The sequence below is a fragment of the Arachis ipaensis genome, chromosome B5, assembly GCF_059453495.1.
Source record: "Arachis ipaensis isolate K30076 ecotype BB chromosome B5, ASM5945349v1, whole genome shotgun sequence".
Taxonomy (NCBI): Eukaryota; Viridiplantae; Streptophyta; class Magnoliopsida; order Fabales; family Fabaceae; genus Arachis; species Arachis ipaensis.
The window spans coordinates 130,207,553-130,232,468 of NC_142440.1; the positions used below are offsets into that span (position 1 = coordinate 130,207,553).

General features: G+C 30.0%; 1 protein-coding gene across 2 annotated transcripts; it reads right to left on the reverse strand.

Moving 5' to 3' along the window:
* Positions 1–281: 281 nt before the first annotated feature.
* On the reverse strand, positions 282–24,155 carry LOC107642026 (spermidine synthase 1). 2 transcript variants are annotated; one of them, XM_088488104.1, is made up of 11 exons: positions 24,078–24,155; positions 23,796–23,971; positions 10,304–10,427; positions 5,176–5,252; positions 4,983–5,105; positions 4,794–4,898; positions 3,894–3,966; positions 3,553–3,624; positions 3,277–3,475; positions 762–888; positions 447–652 (listed from the first exon to the last, which is right to left on the reverse strand). In XM_088488104.1, exons 2-11 carry the CDS (start codon positions 23,940–23,942, stop codon positions 581–583), a joined length of 1,119 nt encoding a protein of 372 aa, XP_088344230.1. In that variant the 5' UTR covers positions 23,943–23,971; positions 24,078–24,155; the 3' UTR covers positions 447–580. The 2 variants fall into 2 exon arrangements, with proteins under 2 accessions (XP_016200846.1, XP_088344230.1); XM_016345360.3 differs by lacking the exon at positions 24,078–24,155 and having other exon boundaries at positions 282–652; positions 23,796–24,071.
* Between the last annotated feature and the right edge of the window lie 761 nt (positions 24,156–24,916).

The window sequence follows — 24,916 nt, forward strand, 5'->3', positions numbered from 1 at the left end:
AACTTTTATCTTAAGCATGTTATTGATATTGATGATTTAACTTGTTCATGATACCATATTTGGGTACAAAGAGATAACATCAAGAACAATGTAAAAAGAGGAGAGAATATAATATTGATCTGAAATGATATTTTTACATGGAACCCCAAAAAAACTATTTGTTACAAACACTAATGTGGCGCATAATAGAATATAACTTACCTTGACTATTTCTAACTAAGCAAGTTTAGTTGTATAGTTAGTAAGAAATAACAGAACAAAAAATGAAAGGGAAAATATAGATAATTTCTATTATTTTTTATCTTTGATAATTGAATCAATTGTCTAGACATAACAAGGAGTGGACATAATTATTGACAACATGAAAATGACAAAGTTGAAATTAATTTCTTTCATAATGTAAATACTTTTTCTGTTTTCTTCCACATTGATATAAACTACACACATACAGAACAGAAAATTGAAAAACAACATAAAAATGAAAATATAATAAATATTAAATTTGCGATTAAAAATCAATATAGGATATAATAAGTTTCTTCCTCTTTCAAGGAGAGTAGAACTTCTCATCATTTGAGTATCAAAACATGTTGGGATCATCATCCGTAGCCTTTATTGCAAAAGAAGGAAGACAGAAAGCAGCAGCATGGATCTGAAATGATTAAAATAAATAATTGTTGGAACAATGAAATATTTACAAAACCCAATTGGTAACTTAATATAAGCCATAAACATGAATGTTTTCAAATTAAATGAATTACCTCATTGTTGTAAAATTTAGTAGGCCCCTTTGCCACCCCATTTTTCTTTGGATTCAATGGATTAACTGGAATTTTAAAGTTCACTTCTGGCCCCTCAGTGGAGCATAGCATGAATCCTATCGCTCCACTGTTAAAGCAAATTAAATCAAAGAATTAACATTAATAGGATTATTATAACTAATTCCATGCAATAAAAAAGTAAACGTTATAGAAAATAAAGTTAATCACCGAAAGATCAATAACTATCTTCTTCGATTAATAAAGAAAATTGAAATATCACAAAACAAATTCAGATTTTTTAATTATTTAGCACCTTTATAAGTTTTACATTTGGCGGAATTTAGCACTTTTACTATTAATACAACTCATACGGCATACGTACCAAGCTCATCGGGAATGGGCTTAGGCCCAACAAAGAATAATTGGAATTAATTAAGTTTAGTAGTAAAAAGTATAAACCATTAAAAACTAATTATAACAACACTATTTTTCTAGTTTAACCATAATAGTAAAATTCAATTCGGTCTTTGTTAATTTATATGAAAAACAGCATAATCCTTGAAAAAAAAAAAAAGATAATACAGCTCCAGAAAAACAACATAATCCATACAAAGTAAGAGTGTATAGATCGGTCCAATTCAAGTGAATATTATGCACGATAAATATATTATTTGTCTTATCTAAGATCATGCAAGTTTAGTTGGGATGTTGTGGTTAAGATTAAGTCAAGAGGTCGCATCGAGTTTGATAGGACAGAGGATTAGCAACCTTACTAAATTAGTGACCCAACTCCGTCGAAAATGATGGTTGATACCAGTGATCCGATCACCCTTAGATCGGCTGTTACGGATGATAATATCATTAACCTTAGGGTGGATGATGAGATACTACCACTGGAGGATGATGATGTCAAGAAGAAGAGGAGTCAATAGAGACGAAGAAGAAGAAGAAAACGAGTTCGATAATTAAGAAATTATCTCAGAAGAGGAGGATGATGAACCAGAGGAAGAAGATGATGATAAATCTAAATAAGATTAACCTAAATATAGTTTAACTAACTTGTTGTATATTTGAGCTTTATTTAGTAAGATCATATAATTACAACGCACGCTAGCTTTAGTTCTATTCTTATTTATTTCTTTATCAAACTTTGATTAGATTGTGATATGATTACATTGTTTCAGATAGAGATGACGATAGGTTGACGTGCCACAAGCATGCCTTGTTTTGATTACAACAACGATGACTATCAAGCTCCATAGTCATTAGGACTTTGTTTTGATTCTGTATATTTGATATTTCACATCATATATAAATCATTGTTTTCAGATAAATTACTAATTTATTCTTTACTAATTGGGAGTTGACTATCAATTATTAATTATTGGGGTTTACTATAGGTTCAAAAAAAAATAATGCTACTGTCAAATTTATCGTTGGAATTACCCGACGCCCGACGGTAACAATAATCTAGTTTAATAAAAAAAACTTATCGTCGGATTTAAAGTCGGATTTTGCCGACGGTAACACAGCGACTGGCGCCAAATTTACTGTCGGATAATTTTCGACGGTGACTAGCATAAGATTTTTGTAACTTTAATATCATATTCCGATGCTAATTTCGCCACAAATAATCGTTAGAAAAATAAATCTGCCGGTAATCAGCTACCTGCGAAGTTTATACTGTCAAATTGTATTCGACGCAAAATCCGACGGTACTCAACATTTTTCTTGTAGTGGTAGCCCTCCCATGCAAACGCAGCTTCGTCGATCACCGCTGCATCTCTTCGCGAATGCATCGCCGTCGATCGCGAATGCATCGCCGTCATCTGCAGCTCTTCCCCTCACGAACGCAACACCTATATCATCGCCGTAGTCCTCCCTTCCCAAATGCAAAAACCTCTGTTTTAGGCATCGTGTCCCATAACATTCAAACGCAACAAGTGTTGCTCTTCTTATCCCACCACATTCATTCTTGGTATTGGATGTTTCTTTTTTCTAAATTTAGGATATTTCTTTTTCTTATGTTGGATGTTTCTTCTTCTTGAGTTTTGGATGACTTTTTTTAAGTTTTAAATGTTTTTTTATTAGTTTTTCGAATGTTCTTTTTTCAATGTTTTTTGAATATTTCGTGGTTAGGTTTTGAAATTTTTTAAAATGATTTTGGATATTTATTTTTTTTGTTAGGTTTTGAATTTTTTTATATATTTTAAATTTTTTATTAGAAATTTTTAAAATAATTTTGAAATTCTTAAAATGAATTTTGAAATTTTAAAATGGCTTTAGATATTTTTTTAAATTTTAATTTTTTTATTTACTTTTAAATTTTTTCATGATAATTTAAATTTATATTTTTTTTAATTTAAAAATATAATAATAATAATTACCTAATAATATATGAGATCCATAGTGCTTAGTGCAAAAATAAAAAGAATACACACTTCTTCTAACTATAGGTGCTGAAAATTTTCAGCATAAGAGCATATAGAATCTCCTAAATAAAAAAGGTTATTACCTGGGATATGCAGGAATGGTTGTCCAAGCATAATTGACTGAGCCTTTGAATATTTTCTTGCAAAGTGCGATGGTATCTGCAACCACAAATCCTTTACGCCACAAGCTATCTGCAGGAGCAGACATCACTCCTCCGGCTCTTAGACCCTTTGCAACTGATTCTAAGAAGCTTTTCTTTGACAACACCTTTGCAGATGGTCCTGCATATATGCACCTCTTTCATTTCTCACTTTTATCATCACTATATTCACAATTGAATTGAAAGAACAATGTTTACCCATTGAATTGAAAGCATCCAATATGATGACATCATAGGTGCCTTGAGGAACTGATTTGATGAACCCGATGCCTACATGCCCATCAAAATTAAATTTTTGTATATATGCTGAAATATGGAGTAGTTCAACTTCAAACATGTATAAGTTATATATGTAACATTGTTATTGTTAATTACTTCAATGATTTCATCAAATAATAAATGAAGTAGAAAGGATAAAATATACATAGCAATAAATTTTTTCTTATCTAATTTATAAAACTTTAATTTTGCACATTAGTTTTGTGCAAAAATAATTCTTAAAGATATTTAAGAATTTATCTAATATTTTTTTTAGTTACCTTCGGCAATGTGAACATGCACTCGAGGATCCTTATAACCAACAGCTATATCAGGGAAGAATTGCTTATAAACCTGTTGTGAGCTCAATCAAACACATCAAGAAAGTGATGATCGATGAGAGAGTATATATATATATATATGGGAAAAGAATTTTTTTTTAACTGAAAAATGATCAAATATAAAAAAGAGTTTAATTATTGTCCTAATTTAGGGATGATTAAACTTTTATTTGTTCACTTTATTTACTTTAGATGAGCCTTATGTGTATACGTGCGCAGGATTTCTTTAATTTTAAGAATAAAATACTATTAGTATTTAACATAAGTTCTAATTTCATTATTAAAATTTAAAATATATTATTTTTTATCTAAATATTTTATTTCGTCTTATTTTTTTCCTTAGTTAAAATTAAAAAAATTTCAAAAATATTATTTTTTTATTATTATTTTTTTCTCTCTTTTGTTTTGTTTTGTTTTTTTTTTTTTTTTTTGTCATTTTCACTCTTAAATCACTTTAACCATCACTGTAGTTACTACAATTACAATTTTGTCATTACCTAAAAAAATCATAATGAACAAAATTGTATTTTTTAGAAGAAAAAATCTTAATTTTATTGTATCAGGTTATATGACTAAAATAAGATGAAATAAGATGTTCGAAATACAATAAGGCGCTTCAAATTTTGAGATAAAATTATAACTTTGTCCATACTAAAATAGTATTTTATCCTAAATTTAATTAAGTGCGCTACACATCATGCTAATTTAATTTGTTAAAACTTCATAACTAGAGGGTTGTTTAGTTTTATTTAAATGTGTAACTCATAATTTTAATTTAATTTGTGAAACTTGATAAGAAAACCATGCGAAAGTTAAATATGAAGGGTAGTAGATACATACATCAATGATCATAGTGTCCATTTCACAAATGTCAATATGCTCCACCGAGGAATGGCGAGATATCTCTCGAAGTATACCACCATCTCCCCCTCCTACTAGCAACACCTGAAATGTTCATAAACCCTTTTGATTCCTTAATTTGACGTACACAATGGATAATATTCCATGTTATATGGCTTAAAATGAAACCTTTTTAGGATTTGGAATGGAACAGAGAGCAAGGTGAGTGAGCATCTCTTGGTAAGCAAACTCATCCTTCTCTGTCAGTTGGAGATATCCATTCAGAATTGCAACCTTGCCATGTCCTGCTGACTATGAAATGCAAACAAGTAAGCTTTGGAAGGACTATCAAATATTCTCAATATTGTTTGCCAAAGCATACCTCAAATACAAGAAGCTCTTGAAATTCAGATTTCCCTTCAAATATCACCTTTTCCATTTTATACAAGTGTGCTTCACCTGTCCAGATGTCAATATTAATAGCACAAGATATGCTTCAACTTATTAATATAGCAATTTTTAATTTATTTAATAAAAAATATTATTAATACTTTAATTCATACTAAGCATGTCGTAAATTGTAAAGAGAAATACGAGGAAATCATTATAATTTATTGTAAAGACAAGTTACCTAATTAAATTATTTGGAGATCAAAATTATTAGAATATAACTTTTCAATATGCATACGCATTTGCAACATTTATATCTCTATAAAACTGCGAGAGGCTATGGTGGATTCAAGATTGAACGTAAACTGTTACAAGGTGTAATAGTTAATGTTGGAACGCGTGATGGCCAAAAATCGCTACATCTTTTTGAGAAAATTGAACCATGAAAAAACCGCGAGAGACTATAGTAATTTTATAGCAGCATTTCCCTCATGCAATCCTTGACTCCCAAAGATAGGATCAATGTTAGGTTGTTGATCGATGGCTTCCAAGTTTAGAGTTGAGAAATGTGGAGGATGTTGTTGTATGTCGGAACTTGACGGTCTCTGATGTATTGATGGTTAGTCCGGGTATCCTCATCACTCTCCCCAATAATGTCAGCAAGCTCTTCGTCCGAATCATCCTCTCGCATCGCATTTTCAACCCAATCCGGTTCACCCTCACCTGCAATATCCGCAATCAGACGGGGTGACCTAGCTATCCCAACTGCAATAGATGGAGGATTAATCAACAGACAAGCAGGCGCAATGACAAGCATCGAGGTAGAAGCACCTTCACCGTAGTCGACTGAGGATTTGGTGCTAATGCCCCAGAACTGTCGACGCCATCTTCTAGCTTGGCATATATAGCTCGTGTATTCTCACTTCTGGAAATTTCGCCAACAATGAAACAAAACCTGTATATCTTCGTCGGACTCTATCACAAATGTTTCATACTTCACACCAATTGGCGCAACCGCAATAGGAATCTTGTAGAACAACTTCTTCATTAACTTTGTCCCACACACTCCCACCTTTTACAATATACTGATTTTTAGCTCTGACAATGTATTTGATGACCGAATAAAAACACTCACTGGTTCTCTATTAGTAAACTTAACATCGTGCCTTTTGCTTTTTTGAATTTTTCTAAAGTAATGCATTAGAGATAAAAAAAAACTCTCCTCACTCTCCATTTGTGAAAATGACACTATACTACTTCATCATTGCCTTATACTGAATATTTATAGACATTCTCTGTATAAAGAAACAACTGCAGGATCACACGATTTTCAAAACAACACAATTGAGAAAAAAACTGCTATAAGCTTCTCACAGTTTTTTATGGTTCAATTTTCTCAAAAATAGCTACACCTTGTAGCGGTTTCTGGCCATCACGCGTTTCAACGTAAATTGCTACATCCTGTAGCGGTTTACATTCAATTTTGAATCCACTATAGCCTCTCGCAGTTTCTATAGAGATTTAAATGTTGTAAATGTGTTTGTAGTTTACAAAAGTTGTATTCTAATAATTTTAATCTTTAAATAATTTAATTAAGTAACTTGTCCAAATTATTAAATAAATATAATACTATACTTAAGAGTTGGAATTAAATCACAATGCAAAATTTTAATTTCAATTTTGGTTTTAGTTTTATGTTTAGGTTTTATTAGATTTTAAAATTTAGGGTTTAAGATTTATGATTTAAAATTTAAAATTTAAGATTTAAAATTTAAAATTTAGGATATAAAATTTAAAAAGCATTATAATCTTTACTTTTTCCAAAGCGTATTACCATTCGTTAATATAAAGATATAAGTTCAATTAAAGTTATTGCTAAATATATGACTGAATTAAATATAAATGCTATAAGTATAAGCATTTTTGTAATTAAGTTCATTTAAGTTGTCACAAGTTCAACAAAAAAAATACACTCATTTGTCATCGTTTCTTCTTTTTTTTCATTTTTGCAGCACATAAATTTTTATTTGAGTGTATAGAAATGTATTGATATAGCACAAAAATTCTCGTACATAACACAAAAATTTTATACATAGCACAAATTTATCGATATATAGCATACAAATTTATAAAACATAAAATTTTACACATAGCATTAAAATTTTTGTACATAACACATAAATTTTTGCTATGAATGTATTTTGTTAGTTGGGTTAGTCAATGTTCTAGGTATGTAGTCCTCTAAAAATTTTTGTATTGCACACCAAGATTTCTGTGTTATGCACCAAGATTTTTGTATTGTGCACCAAAAGTTATATGTTGTGCGTATTTTATTGGTTGCGTGTCAATATTTTGGGCATGTAATCCTTAAAAAATTTATGTGTTGTACATCAACATTTTTTTACTCAAAAAAAGAAGACGAATACAACGGTGTCGATGATGATAATGAAAGAGCATGAGAAAGAAAAAAAAGAATAAATTAAATAAGAGAAGAAGAAGAAGTAATCATTAAAGAAGAAGATGAAGGAGGTGGTGGTGGCAATGACGACGATGATGGCGATGGCGGCAGCGACAATGATGATTGCGATGGTGGCAGCAACGAAGATGACGTTGAAGAAAGAAGCGCGCAGAAGAAGATAACGAAGGAGGAGGAAGAGAAAGAAGAAAAAGAAGAAGCAATAGCAGTAATACATATGTACGTACTAGCTAGGAAAAGAAACGCGCGACAAATTTGATTGAAGACTTGGTTTAAAAAATGCTTGAATGCCTAGTTATATTATAAAAGTTAATACAATAAAAAATATTAATTATAGCATCATAGTAATTGAATTTAAAAAGTTATTTTTTGTAAATTCTATTATAAAAAATGCCGTTTAATATTTTAATTTTTATTAATTTAGCTTATATATATTATATTACAAACATCCATGAGATTTGCTAACCGAATCAAATTAAAAAAAATTTAATTATTCTTTTGGTCTCTATAATTTCATAAAATTTTCAATTAAGTCTCTATATTTTTTTTTCCTTTTAATTAGGTCTTTGTACCAATTTTATTTTTTAATTAGGTCCCTTTTGGTAGTAATTGACATAATTTTATAGGAATCCAACTAAAAAAAATTGGTATAGGGACTCAAATAAAAAGAAAAAAAAGTGTAGAGACCCAATTAAAAAAAAAAATTAGTGCAAAGACTCAATTAAAAGAAAAAAAGATACAGAGACCTAATTAAAAATTTTGTGAAATTATAGGACCAACAGAGTAATTAAACTTTAAAAAATTTTAAAAGTGAATAAAATTCTATTAGCAAAATATATATATATATATATATATATATATATATATATATATATATATATATATATATATATATATATATATAGTGCCTTCTTTGGTGGCTAAGAATGACTTTCTTTTGACCATCTAATGATATAGGGACACATGTGCAGTAGACAATCAAACAAAAGAGTGCACCAACTTTTAGTCAAAGCTAGCAATGAGTGCTAAGTGCGTAACATTAAATATTTACTCCAGGGACATGAGCGGAATTTTGGGTTCCAAAAACAGGACTTTGATATGAGCCAAAATTTGGGTCTGACAAAAACATATAGTTGAAAAATTGGTTGAATATCCAAAAATTTCTTAGACAATAACTAAGATTTATAGCCCAAAAAGAGAGGTAAATTATGAATTTCGTTGTAGATGAAATTTAAAAAAAGAGGATAAAAGTGGTTCTTATATGCCTGATTTAAAAAGAAAAGAAAAAAAAATCATGCAATAATTTTTTGTTATGTTAATTAGGATAAACTTTAAGAATGATATTCGGTTGTTGACTTGTTGACTCAAATTAATTATAAATTCTGTGCAGCATGATTAATGTATGAAATGAAAACCATAAAAAAAAGTTTGAGAATAAAATTTAGTTATATTAATTTAAGTATTAGATTCAATTGAAAAAAAATAATTTATCGTTGTAATTTTAAAATTTAAAGTACTTCTTTGAGAATAAGAATTTGTTTATTGTGTTAGAAGCTAAAACTTGAGTGAGAAAAATTCTAAAAGAACTTTTCCTTGTTTTTAAGGAGACAAGTTACATAGCAATATTAATTATATCAATAACATTTAGAAAATAATAAAAATTAGTTTAATATAAATAATTATAGATTATTTTATTTAATATTATTAATTATTATTAAAATAATTATATAATTTAAATATAACAAATATGTAATTATAGATGAATAATAAAATAATTGATTAAATTAGAATTTTCTAATATTAAAGATTTTTTTGTTATCAAAAAGCATAAGTAATCTTAAGTTTTAATTTAATTGGTTTGAAAATTTTGTATTTATAAAATTTAACAATAATCAAGACTCTTCGGACAATGCGCACGCTTTTGGTTTAAGCCACATTTTATTATTGAAAAATCGCGTGTATTATCCGAAGTGTCTTGATTATTATTAAATTTTACAAATATAAATTTTTCAAACCAATTAAATTAAAATTTAAGATTATTTATGATTTACGATAACAAAAAATTTTTAATATGAAAATTTTTTAATTTAATCAATTGTTTTATTATACATCTATAAATATATATTTATTATATTTAAAATTATATAATTATTTTAATAATGATTATTAAATATTAAATAAGATAATTTATAAATTAGATTATAAATTTTAGTTATTGTCTAAGAATTTTTTAGTCATCCAACCAGTTTTTCAATTATACGTTTTTGTCAGACCCAAACTTTGGCCCATGTCAAAGTGTTGTTTTTGGAACCCAAAATTCCATCCATGCCCCTGCGGTAAACTATTAATGTTACCCTACTTAACACTAACGGCTAGTTTTGACCGAAAGTTAGTGCACTCTTTCATTTCATGCACGTGTCCTTATTCTATTGGAAAGTCAAAAGAAAGTTACCTTTAGCCACTGAACAATAAATCACTATAGAACTCACCTATATATATATATAAAATTTAAGTTGAATATTGTTGCATCTTTCTTGGTTGAATACACTTTTTTTATTAGGTTTAAGCCTCGGGATAGAAAAATATCTATTTAATACATTTTTCTTAAAATAAAAAGAAGCAATAATACTATTATTATTATTACCTTGCCAGGGTCCATCAGCATACCAACCACGAAATGCATGAGATGTGCCATTCACTATCATGGATTGCTCCTTCACATTGTCTGTTTCTGAATTTGTATGGTTTTGATGATCCAAATTCTCACCCTGCACAAAAATTTGTGATATTACTAATAAACTCAAAATTCGTGTCAATATTACTAATAAACTCAGAATTCGTGTCAATGGCTTGAGTACATTTAATTTGCTGGAGAAATGTTGAAGATATATAGCGAATTTGGTACTTGGAAAGAAGATCACATACATGCATGAGTTAACCTGATATATATATATATATATATATATATATATATATATATATAAAGCAGGATCAATTAAATATTGATGCATTTTGTACTTTTGTTATTATGAAGTATATATAAATATTTGTTAAATAGGGTTATTAGTTAAAAAAAATTAGGTTATGTTAGGTAACCAAATAACCAATGACTTTCTTAAACAACATAAACAATAAATTCTAAAATTGGCCCAATTTAAATAAACCACACTACACTCTAATTTACTCACCTAAATCTTAATATTAGAATAACTATCCACACAGCTAGTAAATTGAACATTCGATATATCAATTGTTCACATTATTTAATATTTTTATTGTCTATTTATACTCTTCCAAAAAAATTAAATGATATGACTTAACTTTCTTAAATAGACATTATTTTAGAACCAAATCAAATTCCAACGATAAATAATTATTTAGGACCAAAAGGTGTATTAAAATCAATATTTTTTTTCCATCAGAAGAAATCATTTTTCCTTAAAAAAAAAATTAAACGGTACTTATAGATAGCGTAAAAATATAAATGTTACATCAAAAAAAGAAAGATAAATATTTTATATGTTAAATTATAATCAGAGAGGAGTTCAATATTCAATTACTAAAAATCTTAAAAAATAAAAATAAAGACAAATATAAATCTTTTTGTTTTTATATCTACATAAATGTGCTACAAAATAGTAAAATAATACTTTTTTTTACATAGATTTAAACATTTTTTAAATCTAAAAATTTTTCTACAAACCAAAATCTTTTTTTTTATAATATTTTCCTTCCAAATTTTTAACATCATACTAACATTAATCATAAGAAAACTAAAAAATACCACCACAAAGGGAAAAACACCACAAAAAAGTTATTAAAATTGAATTAAGAAAGAAGAATGAATTCTCTATCTCAATTCTCCTTAATTTATTTTTTAATTATTTTATTAAGTGTAATTTTTTATTATTTAACATTTTTTTTTAATTCTCACACGTTTTAAAAATCATTTTTGTTAGAAACAAGAGACTAAACAAGAGAAAGGATTTGTGTATTATTGAGTGTATTCAAGTTATCTATTCAAGTTGTTTTTGGAATGATACAATATAAAAGGGTATTTATAGGTACTAAGAGAATCGTAATAATAAATATTCAGATATACTAAATAATACTAATTGATCCTAATTGATCCTAATCATATTCTAACATCCCCCTCAAACTCAAGTGACAACTTGAGTTTGAAACTTATTTAAAACAACAAAATAAAGAGAAAAAAACTGCATAAACTGATAAAAGGGGTGCAGATAGAACTGTCGGAAGGAAGCGCAGATGGAACTGCCGCTTGTCTGAAGGAAGCCAGATAGAACTACCCCTAGTCTGAAGGAAGTGCAGACGGAACTGCCGCTTGTCTGAAGGAAGCATAGACGGAACTGTCACGAGAGAACACAGACGGAACTGCCGAAAGAGAGCAAAAACTATATGATTTCTTCATGAGAATAGGAAAACAGCGCATGACATTGGTGTTTGATCATTCGACTCGAAAAGACACAAGACGGAGAGAATAGGCTAGTCGGTGAGGTAAAAAAGCATCAAAGGAGTGACAAAAGGTAAAGAAAAATGACATAGAGAAAAAAATACAAAAAATTACGGTAATTTCACCGCAAGAAAAATAATCTATCCTCTTCAAGGAGGATACCATGTTAGAAACAAGAGACTAAACAAGAGAAAGGATTTGTGTATTATTGAGTGTATTCAAGTTGTCTATTCAAGTTGTTTTTGGAATGATACAATATAAAAGGGTATTTATAGGTACTAAGAGAATAGTAATAATAAAGACGTAATCTCCTATAATAAATATTCAGATATACTAAATAATACTAATTGATCCTAATCATATTCTAACAATTTTTAAGAAAAAAGAAAGTGGACGAAAGATAGAGAGAAGAGAGAAGCTAAGGCTGGCACTACCTTGAAGGCGCATAGAGAGAGAGCTATTTGATTACATAAAACTAATAGGGTTAAGTATGATTTTGGTCCCCAACGTAGAGGTCGAAAATCGAAATCGTCCCCAACTTTTTTTTTGCTACGAAATGGTCCCCAAAGTTTAAGTTTGTTTTAAAATCGTCCCTCGGACGAAAATACCCTTCTCCCTTCTCCCTTCATCCCAAAATCAACCACCACCACCACCACCAGAATAGAAGCCTACGCCCAACTAGAACCACCACCACCACCATCAGTATCATCATGGTCATCATCATCTTCATCATAACTTTCTCCAAAATCAACTAAAATCAACCAAAAGCCCAAGCTGAACAAGAACCCACCACCACCACCACCATTATCATCATGGCCTCATCATCATCATCATCAGAAAATTCAAGCAACATGCACTTTGAATAATAATCGACAAATTCAGCAATAACAATATTCCAAATTCAAATTTCAGCAACAACAATATTCCACAACAAATTTCACAAAAAAAATCCAAAATTTCACAAAAAAATCCAATTCAAAGAAGAAGAAGCTGGTGGTGGTGCGGTGCGGTGCGACAGGACAGTAGGGCGGCAAAGCGGCAGGGCGGCGAAGAAGAAGAAGAAGAAGAAGGAGGAGGAGGAGGAGGAGGAGGAGGAAGAGGAGGAGGAGGAGGAGGAGGAGGTGGTGGTGCGGTGGTGCGGTGGTGCGGCGATATGGCAGTCTCCCTCCTCCTCCCCCTTCCCCCTTTTCTCACGCTCCCTTCTCTCTCTCCCCACCCCCCGCTTCTGTATTCCTTTCTTTATTTTTTTATTTATTTTATATTTATATTTATTTTATTTTATAATTTTTTACTGAGGAATAATTTAGTAATAAAAAAATAAAATTGGTAAAAAAGACGATTTTAAAACAATCTGAAATTTTGGGGACCATTTTGTAGCAAAAAAAAAGTTGGGAACGATTTCGATATTCAACCTCTACGTTGGGACCAAAATCATACTTAACTTTTTGGGGTCAAATAAACATAGTGACTAAGAATATATTATATTTTTTTATTAATGTGTCACTATTTTTAAAATTTATTACTAAATTATTATTCTGTTGTAATCAATAAATGAAAATAGAATTTATTTATATTGTATTCTAAAATTATAATTTTTTAAAATTTTTTATGTATTCATCAATTCATTGAAGATATGAAAAAGCTTTTTTAAAAATAATTTTTAGTAAAATATTTTTTTATGAAAATGGCTATAGATGTTTCCTATCATGATGAAGTCAAAGCGTTTCCTAATATTCAAAGAATTCAAAGCGTAATCATAGCTTGACATTAGAAGGAAAATTATCAAAGTTCTTTAGGATAGACAATGGAAAATAATACAAATATGGTGATTTTGCTACATTTTGTTGGAAAATAATATTCATAGACAATTCATAATTATATATATATACCTCAATATAATGGTATAGCAAAGTAAAAGAATAGAACTCTTCTATAAAGAACTTGGACTATATTGTGAACTACAAAGGATTAATCAAATCTTTCTATAAGAAACAGCGAAAACAACCTGCTACATGAATATTATAATATTCATTAGATTGAAAATAGTAAGAGAGATGTGGGCAATTCATCACTTGATTATTGTCTTTATATATTTTGGATGTTGTGTATTTATTCATATTATTCTCATTATTATTTAAAAAAAATTATAATATTATTTTTATTTTTTATTTATAAATTTTAATTAAATTATTCTATTCCATTCATCTGTCCTACCTAAAGTTACTTGAGCTATTGATAAAGTTTAAAATTTTTTGTTATAGTTATTAGAATCGAATCGATAATTGAGATCCAATTAAATTATTAAATAACTCAATTAGTGATTTAACAATTAAATTATTAATTAAATTGTGTAAAATAACATGTAACTTATTATGTGTGATGTGTTATTTTTTAATTGGTTATTAAGTTAATCATGGTTAGACTATTTTATTATTAAATTAGTTTTTAAAATGAGTAATTAATTATACAATTTTTTAAAGTATTAAAAATTAAAACATGGTTTTTTTTTCTAAATTATTTTCAGAAGATGTATCCTAATCTTTTGTTAATGGCTTTCGGCCTTTCGCTCCTCCCATATTCCTTCATCCTCGTCGCGCCTCCCAAGCAGCACCACCTCGTTGATTGTAATCAAATTATAAGCCAACTGATGGGGAGTTTTAAGAACGCAGAAAAGAGAGAAAATCAACCTGTCTGCGAAATAGACTCTGGCCATAGGTGACAGCAGCGACGGACGAAGACGCGACGACGAAAGACGCACCAGAGCAAGAAAACGTGACGACGCAGAGCAAGGGAGCCACAGACGTGCGTAGTGTTGGAGACGCACCGGAGTTGGCGAGACGAATCAGAGGAGTCGGCCATCGTGACTTCTGGACTCTGGAGTTCGGTCATTCGAGACTTCAGGAGAGGCTGACGGGTGAAGAAGAGTTGTTGAGTGACATTCAACGAGGAAAAAAAATTTAAAATTAGAACCACCATTATCATGATTTGAAAAATAAAAAAAACCAGTTTCTAATCTTTTAATAAATTATACATTTATCTCTTTTAAAAATTTAATTATAATATAATCTAACTATGGTTAAGATAGTAACTCAAATTAAAAGCAAATATCCAATTAAAATATGATACATCATAAAAAATAATTTACATATTATTTTAAGGTGATTTCTTTCATACCCAACTAATTTGAGGGTATTATATACCTTTCTTACATGTTTCAATTAATTGGTGCCAAGTGTATTCATTAATTTCAATCAGCAAATGAATTTTTAATTTTTAAAAATAAAAAATAATGAATTTAATACATGTATTAAATACTTTATATATACATATCTTAATACATTGTACATATATTTAACTCTGATTAAATCAAACCACCATATGTGGTAAATTTTTTTTTTTTTGGTATTTTATGTGGTAAATTTTAAATAAATTATTTAAAAAAAAAAGAAAAAAAATTAGAATTGAGCTGTTATATATGCTGTTAGAGAAAGAGGGAAGAACATAGAATCCTAATCCTTTTCATCTAATTTCGTCTTCTTCTCTTTTTTATATTCACAGAAAAAATTCGTTTTCGTCTTCTTTTCTCTCCTTCGCTCTCAGAATATACCTTCTTTTTCCTCCTTCTAATCTTCGAAAGTCGTCGATCTTGTTACTGTAATCCAGAACAATCCATCGTTCTTTCACATATGCCGTCACAATTTTATAATCATTTGGAAAGATTTAACCCAAAAATGATGGATTGTTCTGGATTACAGCAACAAGATCGACGACTTTCGAATATTAGAAGGAGGAAAAAGAAGGTATATCCAGAGAGCGAAGGAGAGGGAAGAAGAGGAAAACAAATTTTTTTTGTGAATATAGAAAAGAGAAGAAGACGAAATTAGATGAAAATGATTAGGGTTCTATGTTCTTCCCTCTTTTTCCAGCAACATATACAACAGCTCAATTCTATTTTTTTTCTTTTTTTTCTTTTAAATAATTTATTTAAAATTTATCACATATGATGGTTTAATTTAATCAGAGTTAAATGTACGTACAATATATTAAGATATGTATATATAAAGTATTTAATTCATGTATTAAATTCATTATTTTTTATTTTTAAAAATTAAAAATTTATTTGCTGATTGGAATTAATGAATACACTTAGTATTAATTAATTGGAACATGTAAAAAGATATATAATACCCTCAAATTAATTGAATATCGAAAAAATCACCTTATTTTAAAGAAAGTTGGATAGAATTTATCATATGTTTATGTTATATATAATTATTAGCACTCACTATACTAAGAAAATATTTGGTGTAGTGACAATCACTGATTCGTTAAAGCGTTGACTCCTTGAAGGTTTAAGGTTTGAGTTCTGGTTACAGTTAGCCTTGATATTTAAAAAGAAAAGTATACGTAAATAAATTTTAATCAGCTAATTTTAAATAACTTAATTAATAATTTTATATTTTTAAAAAATAAAATTTAAACAATTATTAATTAATAATAATTAATTAATATAAAATATAATTTAAAAATATTTGTTAATTTATTATTAGCTAAATTTCTACTAGTTATCTAACGAGATTATATTTAAAAATATAAATTAAAAAAATATTATTGAATGGCTAGATTAAAAAAATTAAACTTAAAAATAATAATTAAAAATAATAAATTCTGTTAATTTGAATTTTTTTTGGTAGTTAATCATTAATATTTTTAAAAATATAAATTAAAAATATTTATTTATTTATTTTTTACTAAAGATAGGAGACTCGAATCCGCAACCTTTTAATTGAGTATGGGAAGACTATGCCATTTGAGCTATAACTCATTGGCAATTAAATTAAAAATATTTATTGAACTATTAGATTAAAAAAATTAAACTTAAAAATAATAACAACTAAAAGTAATAAATTTTGTTGACCTTTTAGTATTCTTTCTTTGCGATACTTCACTTTAACAGTTTATTTAAAAATTAGAAATAAAATGAATATGAATAGCAAGACTAATGGTGTATATATATGATTGGTGTATATGATGCTTAACTTAGGGGTGTATATGGTCCGACCTGATTCGAAGACCCGGTCCGATCTTAAATACTTTAGAAGCTAATTTAATGTGATTTCATTGGGTTTAGGGTCGGATAAGGGTCTCAAACATAGACTTTGTCATTATTTCGGGTCGGGTCTGGGCCATAACTCAGGTCACTCGAACTCAACCCGATCATCATACACAATTAATATTTTGTGTTATTAGTGATGGATGATGACTATTTTTATGTGGAATTTAAGTATTGTAAACTTTAATACTTTATGTTATTAGTAATTATAAGACTATAAGTTAATGCTTTATGTTTAAAATGTATAAGACTTTAGACTAATGGCATAATATTGTGTTATTTGTATTGATTTAAAAATTTGGTGTTATTAGACAATATTAGTATTGATTATGGTTATGCTTTAATTTTAGAAAATGATTGGTTCTTGTTATATTTTTTTAAGTAAATTTTACCATGTCAAATAATGGTTGGAGTCTTAAAAATTTAGATATTTTCACATGCTAGCTTACAAGAAGATACCAAGGTAATGTAATGTTAACGGCCCAGTTTTCACCCGATTTTTACCTGGTATAATAGTGGCCCGAAAGTGTATAAGTTTCATCGGGTTTAGGGCCGAATTTGAGTCTAACAAATAGACTCATTATATATTTCAGACTAAATCTGGGTCGCATCGAACTCGATTTCACCTCGATCCATAAACACCCCTAGCTCAAGTGCCTATACTTACTAAACAATGATACTATATAATGATCAAACATAAAATAATTAATACAATCAACGTTCAAAACTTCAAACAGTATTATTAATTATTATTATTATTATTATTATTATTATTATTAAAACTACACTTTTGAAACCATATTATTCCTAGGAAAATATAGTATGTTTAAAACATAGTAGGTAAACATAATAACACAAACCACAAACCATAATAACAATAAGAACACCCACCACAAATCATAGTTAAGTCAAGTCAGAGTAACTATAAATATTTAACATGATTTTAATCGGACCGGCTAATCAAACCAACCCAAAAAATTTAATGTTTTTGTAGTTTGGTTAAAATAGAAAAGTCACAATTTTACAGAAAGTTGACAAATCGCTAAATCGGCCGGCAGAATTCGGCCAATTTTTTAAATTAGAAAAAAAATAGATAGTTGAATCACGCGTTCTCCACTTCTGCCTAAAACACTATTGAACAAATTATAAATCCTCTCCCAAAACAAAAAGAAAGATGAAGCCTGAAAGTAAGAAATCCGGCCCTAGCTTCTCCACCACCACCGCAAGGACTGTCGCCATTCGTCGCGCCCACAGGCACCATCGTCGCAAGGCCTATGGCCATCTTGTCTGTTGCAGCTTCTCCTCTCATTCAAGCCAAGCAGAAAGAGCAAGACCTCCTTCTCAAACCCTAGCATCTCTTCAAGCCACTGCCGCTGTTCGTTCTTCGAGCTACTGTCGTCTGTCTAGCCACTGCCCCAAGTCTCCGAATTCCAACCCATGCTCTCTTCTTCCGCGAGATTGGCCCATCCGTTGTCATCATCTAGTTGCCGTCGTGTTCAGTTGCTCGTTGTCATTTTCAGATGCTCGCCGTCATCTGGTCGGCGTTGTTCGTCGTGGTCAACGGTCTGTCGGCATTGTCTTTGAAGGTTAGTGCCTTAGTGCTCGCTTGTTCTTCAGCTATTCATTTTTTGTCTTTTTTTTCTCTGGTTCTGCTGCTTCTGTTTATTGATTATTGATTATTTCGAAATTCTGCACTGCTGTTGTGTGTTGTGAATTTGTGATTTTAATTTACTGATTATTGATTTGCTCTAGTTCTGCTGCTACTGTTTATTAATTATTTGATAATTGATTATTGATTATTTCGAAGGTCTGTGCTATTGTTGTGTGTTGTGAATTTGTAATTTTAATTAACTATTTATTGATTTGTTATGGTTTTGTTGCTGCTGTTTATTGATTATTTGATTATTGATTATATTGATTATTTTGAAGGTTGTGCTGCTGATGTGTGTTGTGAATTTATGATTTTAGTTTACTGATTATTAATTTTGAATGTATTATGATTATTGTTAGTGATGTGTTTATGATTTGTTGTGTTTGTTTAACTATTTTATTATTTAATTATGCTTAGATCTTGATGATTTCTTTGTTATTTAACTTTTAAGTTTGTATTTTTTTTAAAGGTCTGAGGACTTTAGTTGATAACATCAAGATACACTACAAGAAAAATGTTGAGTACCATCGGATTTACCATCGAATTTAGCGTCACAGAATAGTGGCGTATTTACTGTCGAATTTACCGGTGGTAACGACGACAAATTCGTAAGGTTAAGTAATTACTGGAAGATCTAGGTTTCTGACGATAAATCCGCCCGGTAAATATTTGGAGAAAAAAATTAAATTGGCGCGTCCTTTACCGTCGGAAAAATCCAACGGTAAATCCCACGGTAACCCCAATTAGTGAAACACTGCATTTTGATGACCCACAATGGTGTACCATTGAATTTTTTCGACAGTAAATCCGATGGTAACAGGGTGTAAATTCAAATCACGAACCCTTTTCATCCTCATTCGTGATTCAGCACCAACACCACCATCCCTCTCTCTCACTTCTTCTACTCTCTACATGACCACCATCTGCCACCATCAAGACCACCACCATAGCCCCCTCTCCGTTGCAGTCAACTCACTGCCGACCCCTCCCTTCTTCTCCCTTTTCCCCTCTTCTCCTTTCTCCCCGCGCCGCCTTATTACTGTCGCCCCCACGATCATTGCACCACTGCTGCCCAGCCTTCAGCAAGTTTCCCAGCCTTCGGCGACCACCCTTCCGCTACCTCTAGCTCCGGTAACATCATAGTGCCGCTGCATCTTCACCTCTTCTCTGTTCTCTCCTTGTTCTGCATTTTAGGTTTTTTAAACTCTATTTTTCTTTTTTCTTCAAATTCTATTTTAGTTAGGTTGTTTCACTATTTTAATTTTAGTTAGTTAATTTAGTTAGAGTTAATTTTTTTATTTTAGTGAATTTTAGGTGGTTAAGATAGATTAATTTTAGGATTATTAGTTTGTGTTATATTGCTGAAAGTGTTGAAAATTGACTAAATTGATGGATAATGCTGTTATTTTTTGTTGAATATGCTGAATTTGTGTTGATGTAATGATGTTAAAAGACTTTTTATTTTGTTGAATAATTACTGAAATTTGGTTGAATAGTATTGACTTGACTTTGAATTGTCAACTGTTACTTAGTTGCGTTGATTTTGCTTCTTTGATGTATGTGCACACCAAGTGTGAGTTTATATGCTTCTATGTCTATTGTCCATTTTAAATTGCATGTTGTACCTACTATGTGATTTAGAATGTCTAATTTTTGCTTGGCATAGTTAACTAAATCTCTTTGTGATAAAGTATTGTAATGTGTTGGAAAATTATTTGCTAACTGAGTTTGTGTATGTATGTTGTGTGTAAATGTCAAGTTGCTTGATTGAAGTAATTTTCACACTTAGTATCTGATTTAGATCCAATAATGTACATTATGGTTGAAATGGTTCTATACTAAGATACTTGCTGTTTATATCATCAAATGTTGAAGTTAATGTTGCGGTATTCGTTATAAAAATTACATTGGTATTATTATTTATTGTTGATTTGTTGTTTTGAATTTCTGTTAATTGGTATGCTATTTGCAGACATCATGACAGGTAGAGGTGCTGGGGATCAGGCTACTAGTCGTGGACGTGATCGTGGTAGAGGGAGGGTTTCTTCTGGTACCCCCGAAAATTCTAGATCCTTTTCCTGTACGCCGACTACCTCGATAGTGTCACAGGTTGTGGGTTTAGCAGACCGACCGTTCATCATGGCCCCTAACCCCAACTACGTGCCTCTATCTACGGCGATGACGCCACCTCCTATAGCTTAGCAGGCCGCTGCCACGGCACCGCCACCTCCAACGACGGATGTCGTGGCCTCGGAGTCCTCTCACAGAAGTGAGGCAGCTGATGCCCCTCCACCACCTTCCATTGTACGGTTGACCATTTCGTCTGATGGCGGTATAGGGTAAGCATCACTTTTCCTATTTATTGTTATTGCTGAAAGTGCCTCAAATTGATTCTAGTTTAGTAGATTTAGGTTTAAATGGCCGAATGTGTTTCCTGTTTACTGATTATGGTTATTGCTGCAAGTGCCTGGTTATTTCTTGTTTAGTGGATTTAGATTTAGTAGCCTGGTTAGTATTTTATGTTTACTGATTATGGTTATTGCTGCAAGTGCCTAATTTTTATTTCTTGTTTAGTGGATTTAGGTTTGGTTGCCTGGTTAGTGTTTTCTATTTACTAATTATGGTTATTGCTGCAGGAGCCTAGTTTTTGTTTCTTATTTAGTGGATTTAGGTTTGGTTGCCTGATTAGTGTTTCCTGTTTACTGATTATGGTTATTGTCATATTGTTTTGTTTGTGAATTGTTGTTAGGTTTGCACTGAACAACAACCGGTGTACTCAGGAGATGACCAATGTCATCAAGCCGATGTACGACCATCCCTGCCCCAACTACAAGAAGATTCCCGCTGAGACCAGAGAGCGATGGTTTCAGAAATGGGCGGTGATTTTTTTTTTTAAGTTTCAAACCTTATTAACTAGTTTATATCTTCTATTTTGATTAACTAATTTTAAAGTTTCTTTGTTACAGCTGCACTTTATATGGGATGCTAAAGGAGAACAAAGCGAGATTTGCTAATCAGCTGTCTTAGAGCGATTATATGAGTAAACATACATCTGATCTTTTGATATAAAATTATTAGAGATTAACTGTATATCGTCGTACTAATCACAATAACTTGTGTTACACAGGAGTCTTACACATAGAGACTAGAGTCCGCGACTTAGCAGTCTCAGCAAAGTGGGTATGACACCGTCGATGGCTTTGTACAAGAATTGCCTCAATTCTGTACAAGAACTGCATATACAAGATGAGGTCGTTCTTCTCCAGTAGCCTCCGCACCTCCACGTTGAGGCCGTTGTCAGGTTCTGCCACTAGTTGAACCGTCGAACCCGAGGAAGGCATGGATTTGAGGTTGCAGGTGCAGGAGCTCCAACGAAGCCTTCACCAGCAGACTCAGAAGCTGAACAATTATCGAGAGAGGTATTAGGAGATCCTCACACACATGACGGATACGGATGACTTTAGGCTAGAGTGGAGGGAGCAGCTAGAGCGGCTTCAGCGTATGAGGGCTCAGATGGAGGTGTACTAGGCTCATATGTACGCCCCTGGCATTATCCTTCTGGTGGTATATAGACATCACCGCCTTCTACGCCGCCTCCTCAGGGTCGCGGGACCGACAACGATGACGATGAGAACTACCTGAATCTGTAGTTATTAATGTTTTATTTTATTATTTCATTGTATTATTTGATGTACTTGAATTTTAATTTATTTGAACATTGTATTATTTATTTGAAATAATAGTTTTCATTATTTATGAATTGACCATTAATTGTGTAAAAAATAAATTTAAATTAAAAATTAAAATTGACCATTTATTTCAATTTATTTTTAAAAATTGACGTTACTGTCGGATTTACCGCGGGAATAATTTAATAGTAATAGTGCGGGAAACAACATCTTTTGGCACCAACAGTACCGTCGAAAAAATCTGCTGGTAACTAATTGGTTCTTCAAACTGGTAATTCATCGAATGAAAAAATTTTGACAGTAAACATTTATCGGCGAGGTTTATATTATCTGATTCATTCTGACGGTAATTTCAGTACCGTCGGATTTTTTTCGTTTTTCTAACAAAAAATTCGACGGTACACAGCGTTTTTTTGTTGTTGTGATATTTTAAAGTTTATATTAGATTATAATTATGTTTTTAAATATTTATTTATAATTTATTTATTATTTTAATATAAAACAATTTTTTAGTTAGTCTCTGATTTTCAAAATCTTGATATTTAGTATGCAAAAACAAAAAATTACCTATATATATAGATGTAGTAAATAGTAATAACCACTTCCTAATATCTAGTTATAATTGATGGTTATAGATGCTTTGGGGTTTTTAATTTCTTGAATTTTTTAAAAATATTTAATTTTCTTCATGAAGTAATATGTTTGATGCGAGTGAAACACTAAACGTATAGCTGAACTCACAATTTTGTGATTAGACTCTTATTAAGTATTTTATTTGAGTTTTTATATTTTAGTTCCCATTTTCTCCTTCAATATTCTTTAATATTAATTAATTATATTCCTAATTTATTTTTTCTGAAGTAAAAAACCAAACAGTATACGGAAGTCATTTTTTTTTGTCTTCTCTTAAGACTCAAACCTCTGCTTGATTAGTATGCATGTGTTGTCACCAAATTTAGTATCCTATCAAATTTGTTCTCTTTAGAAACCACAAACTATGCTGAATGCAATTTTTTCCCTATTGCAAACTTGGCTTTAGATCTTAAACAAAAAAGAAAGAAATACTTAAAATAATACTAATAATAAGATATCATGTATATGTGCATATGTATTTTATATTGGTAGGTGATTTTAATATTTAAATAAAATATTTAACTTATTGGCATATATGCATGTAACCGTATATCATGACGATGCATATATATATACCTGAAGAAGATTATCATGAGTGGAAGAAGATCTGAAGTTAGGAGGATGAAGAAGCAACTTCCTTGCAAGATTCTTGCTCCCATAAACACATTCTCCTTCTTGATTATTAAATCCATTAACTCTCCCCCATAGCGGAAGACTCGCCATTGCTTGAAAACTTTTGCTCAACTAAGAAGCTGCAAAGACATATAGATATATAGTTGCTTTAATTATTATTAATTAAGTGAAGCTGGCTTGTGAGAACTGTTTTAGAGCAGAGAAATACACGAGGATAAGATATACATGTTCGACGCAGGACAAACAAACAAATCTTTATATTTCAAAAATGTCTGTAGCTCTCAATCACAAAATAATTTTCCGTTGTAACCAACTTTGATTAGTCTAAGGGTTAATTTATCGATATGTTCAAGTAAGTATTGAGAATACATTATTAATTTAAACATTTAGAAGAATTGATTTTAGAATATATTATTAAAATTTCTATGACAAACAAATTTGGAGTTTAATTTTTATTTTTTTTAAAAGTAAAAGATAAATAAAAAAAATTAATACAAAAAATGTACACAAATCCAAAAATAAACTATTGCATGAGAGACGTGTTAAATATTTAATTATTCATATACCTATTTTTAATCATTTAAATTTTTGAAAAAATAATTTCATGACATCTTTCAGTGTTAATTATTATATCAATTATTATTTATTTGTATATATTTATAGATATTTTTTATATATTTTCTAAAAAAAACGATTATAAAAATAATTAAACTTTGTATACATATTAAAATTCAATGCAACTACGCACCATTGTATTATTTTTATATTTTTAATCGCTTTTGAATTCATGTAAATATGATTATATATATTGTTTGGTTACCTTGTTAGATAATTAACGGGGAGAAAGTGTATAAGAGAGAATATAATAAATATAGGAAAATATGATAATTAAGGATGGTAATTTGTATATTTATTTGAATTTATTTAGAAGATATTTCTAATATTTTTTAATTCAAGTGCGTAATTAAGGTTTAAATTTTCATGGTACTAGCAAGAAAGAGGGAGTGAGAGTATTGTTATAATCATATAATTTTATGTAAGAAATGTTATTGCTCTACAAAATT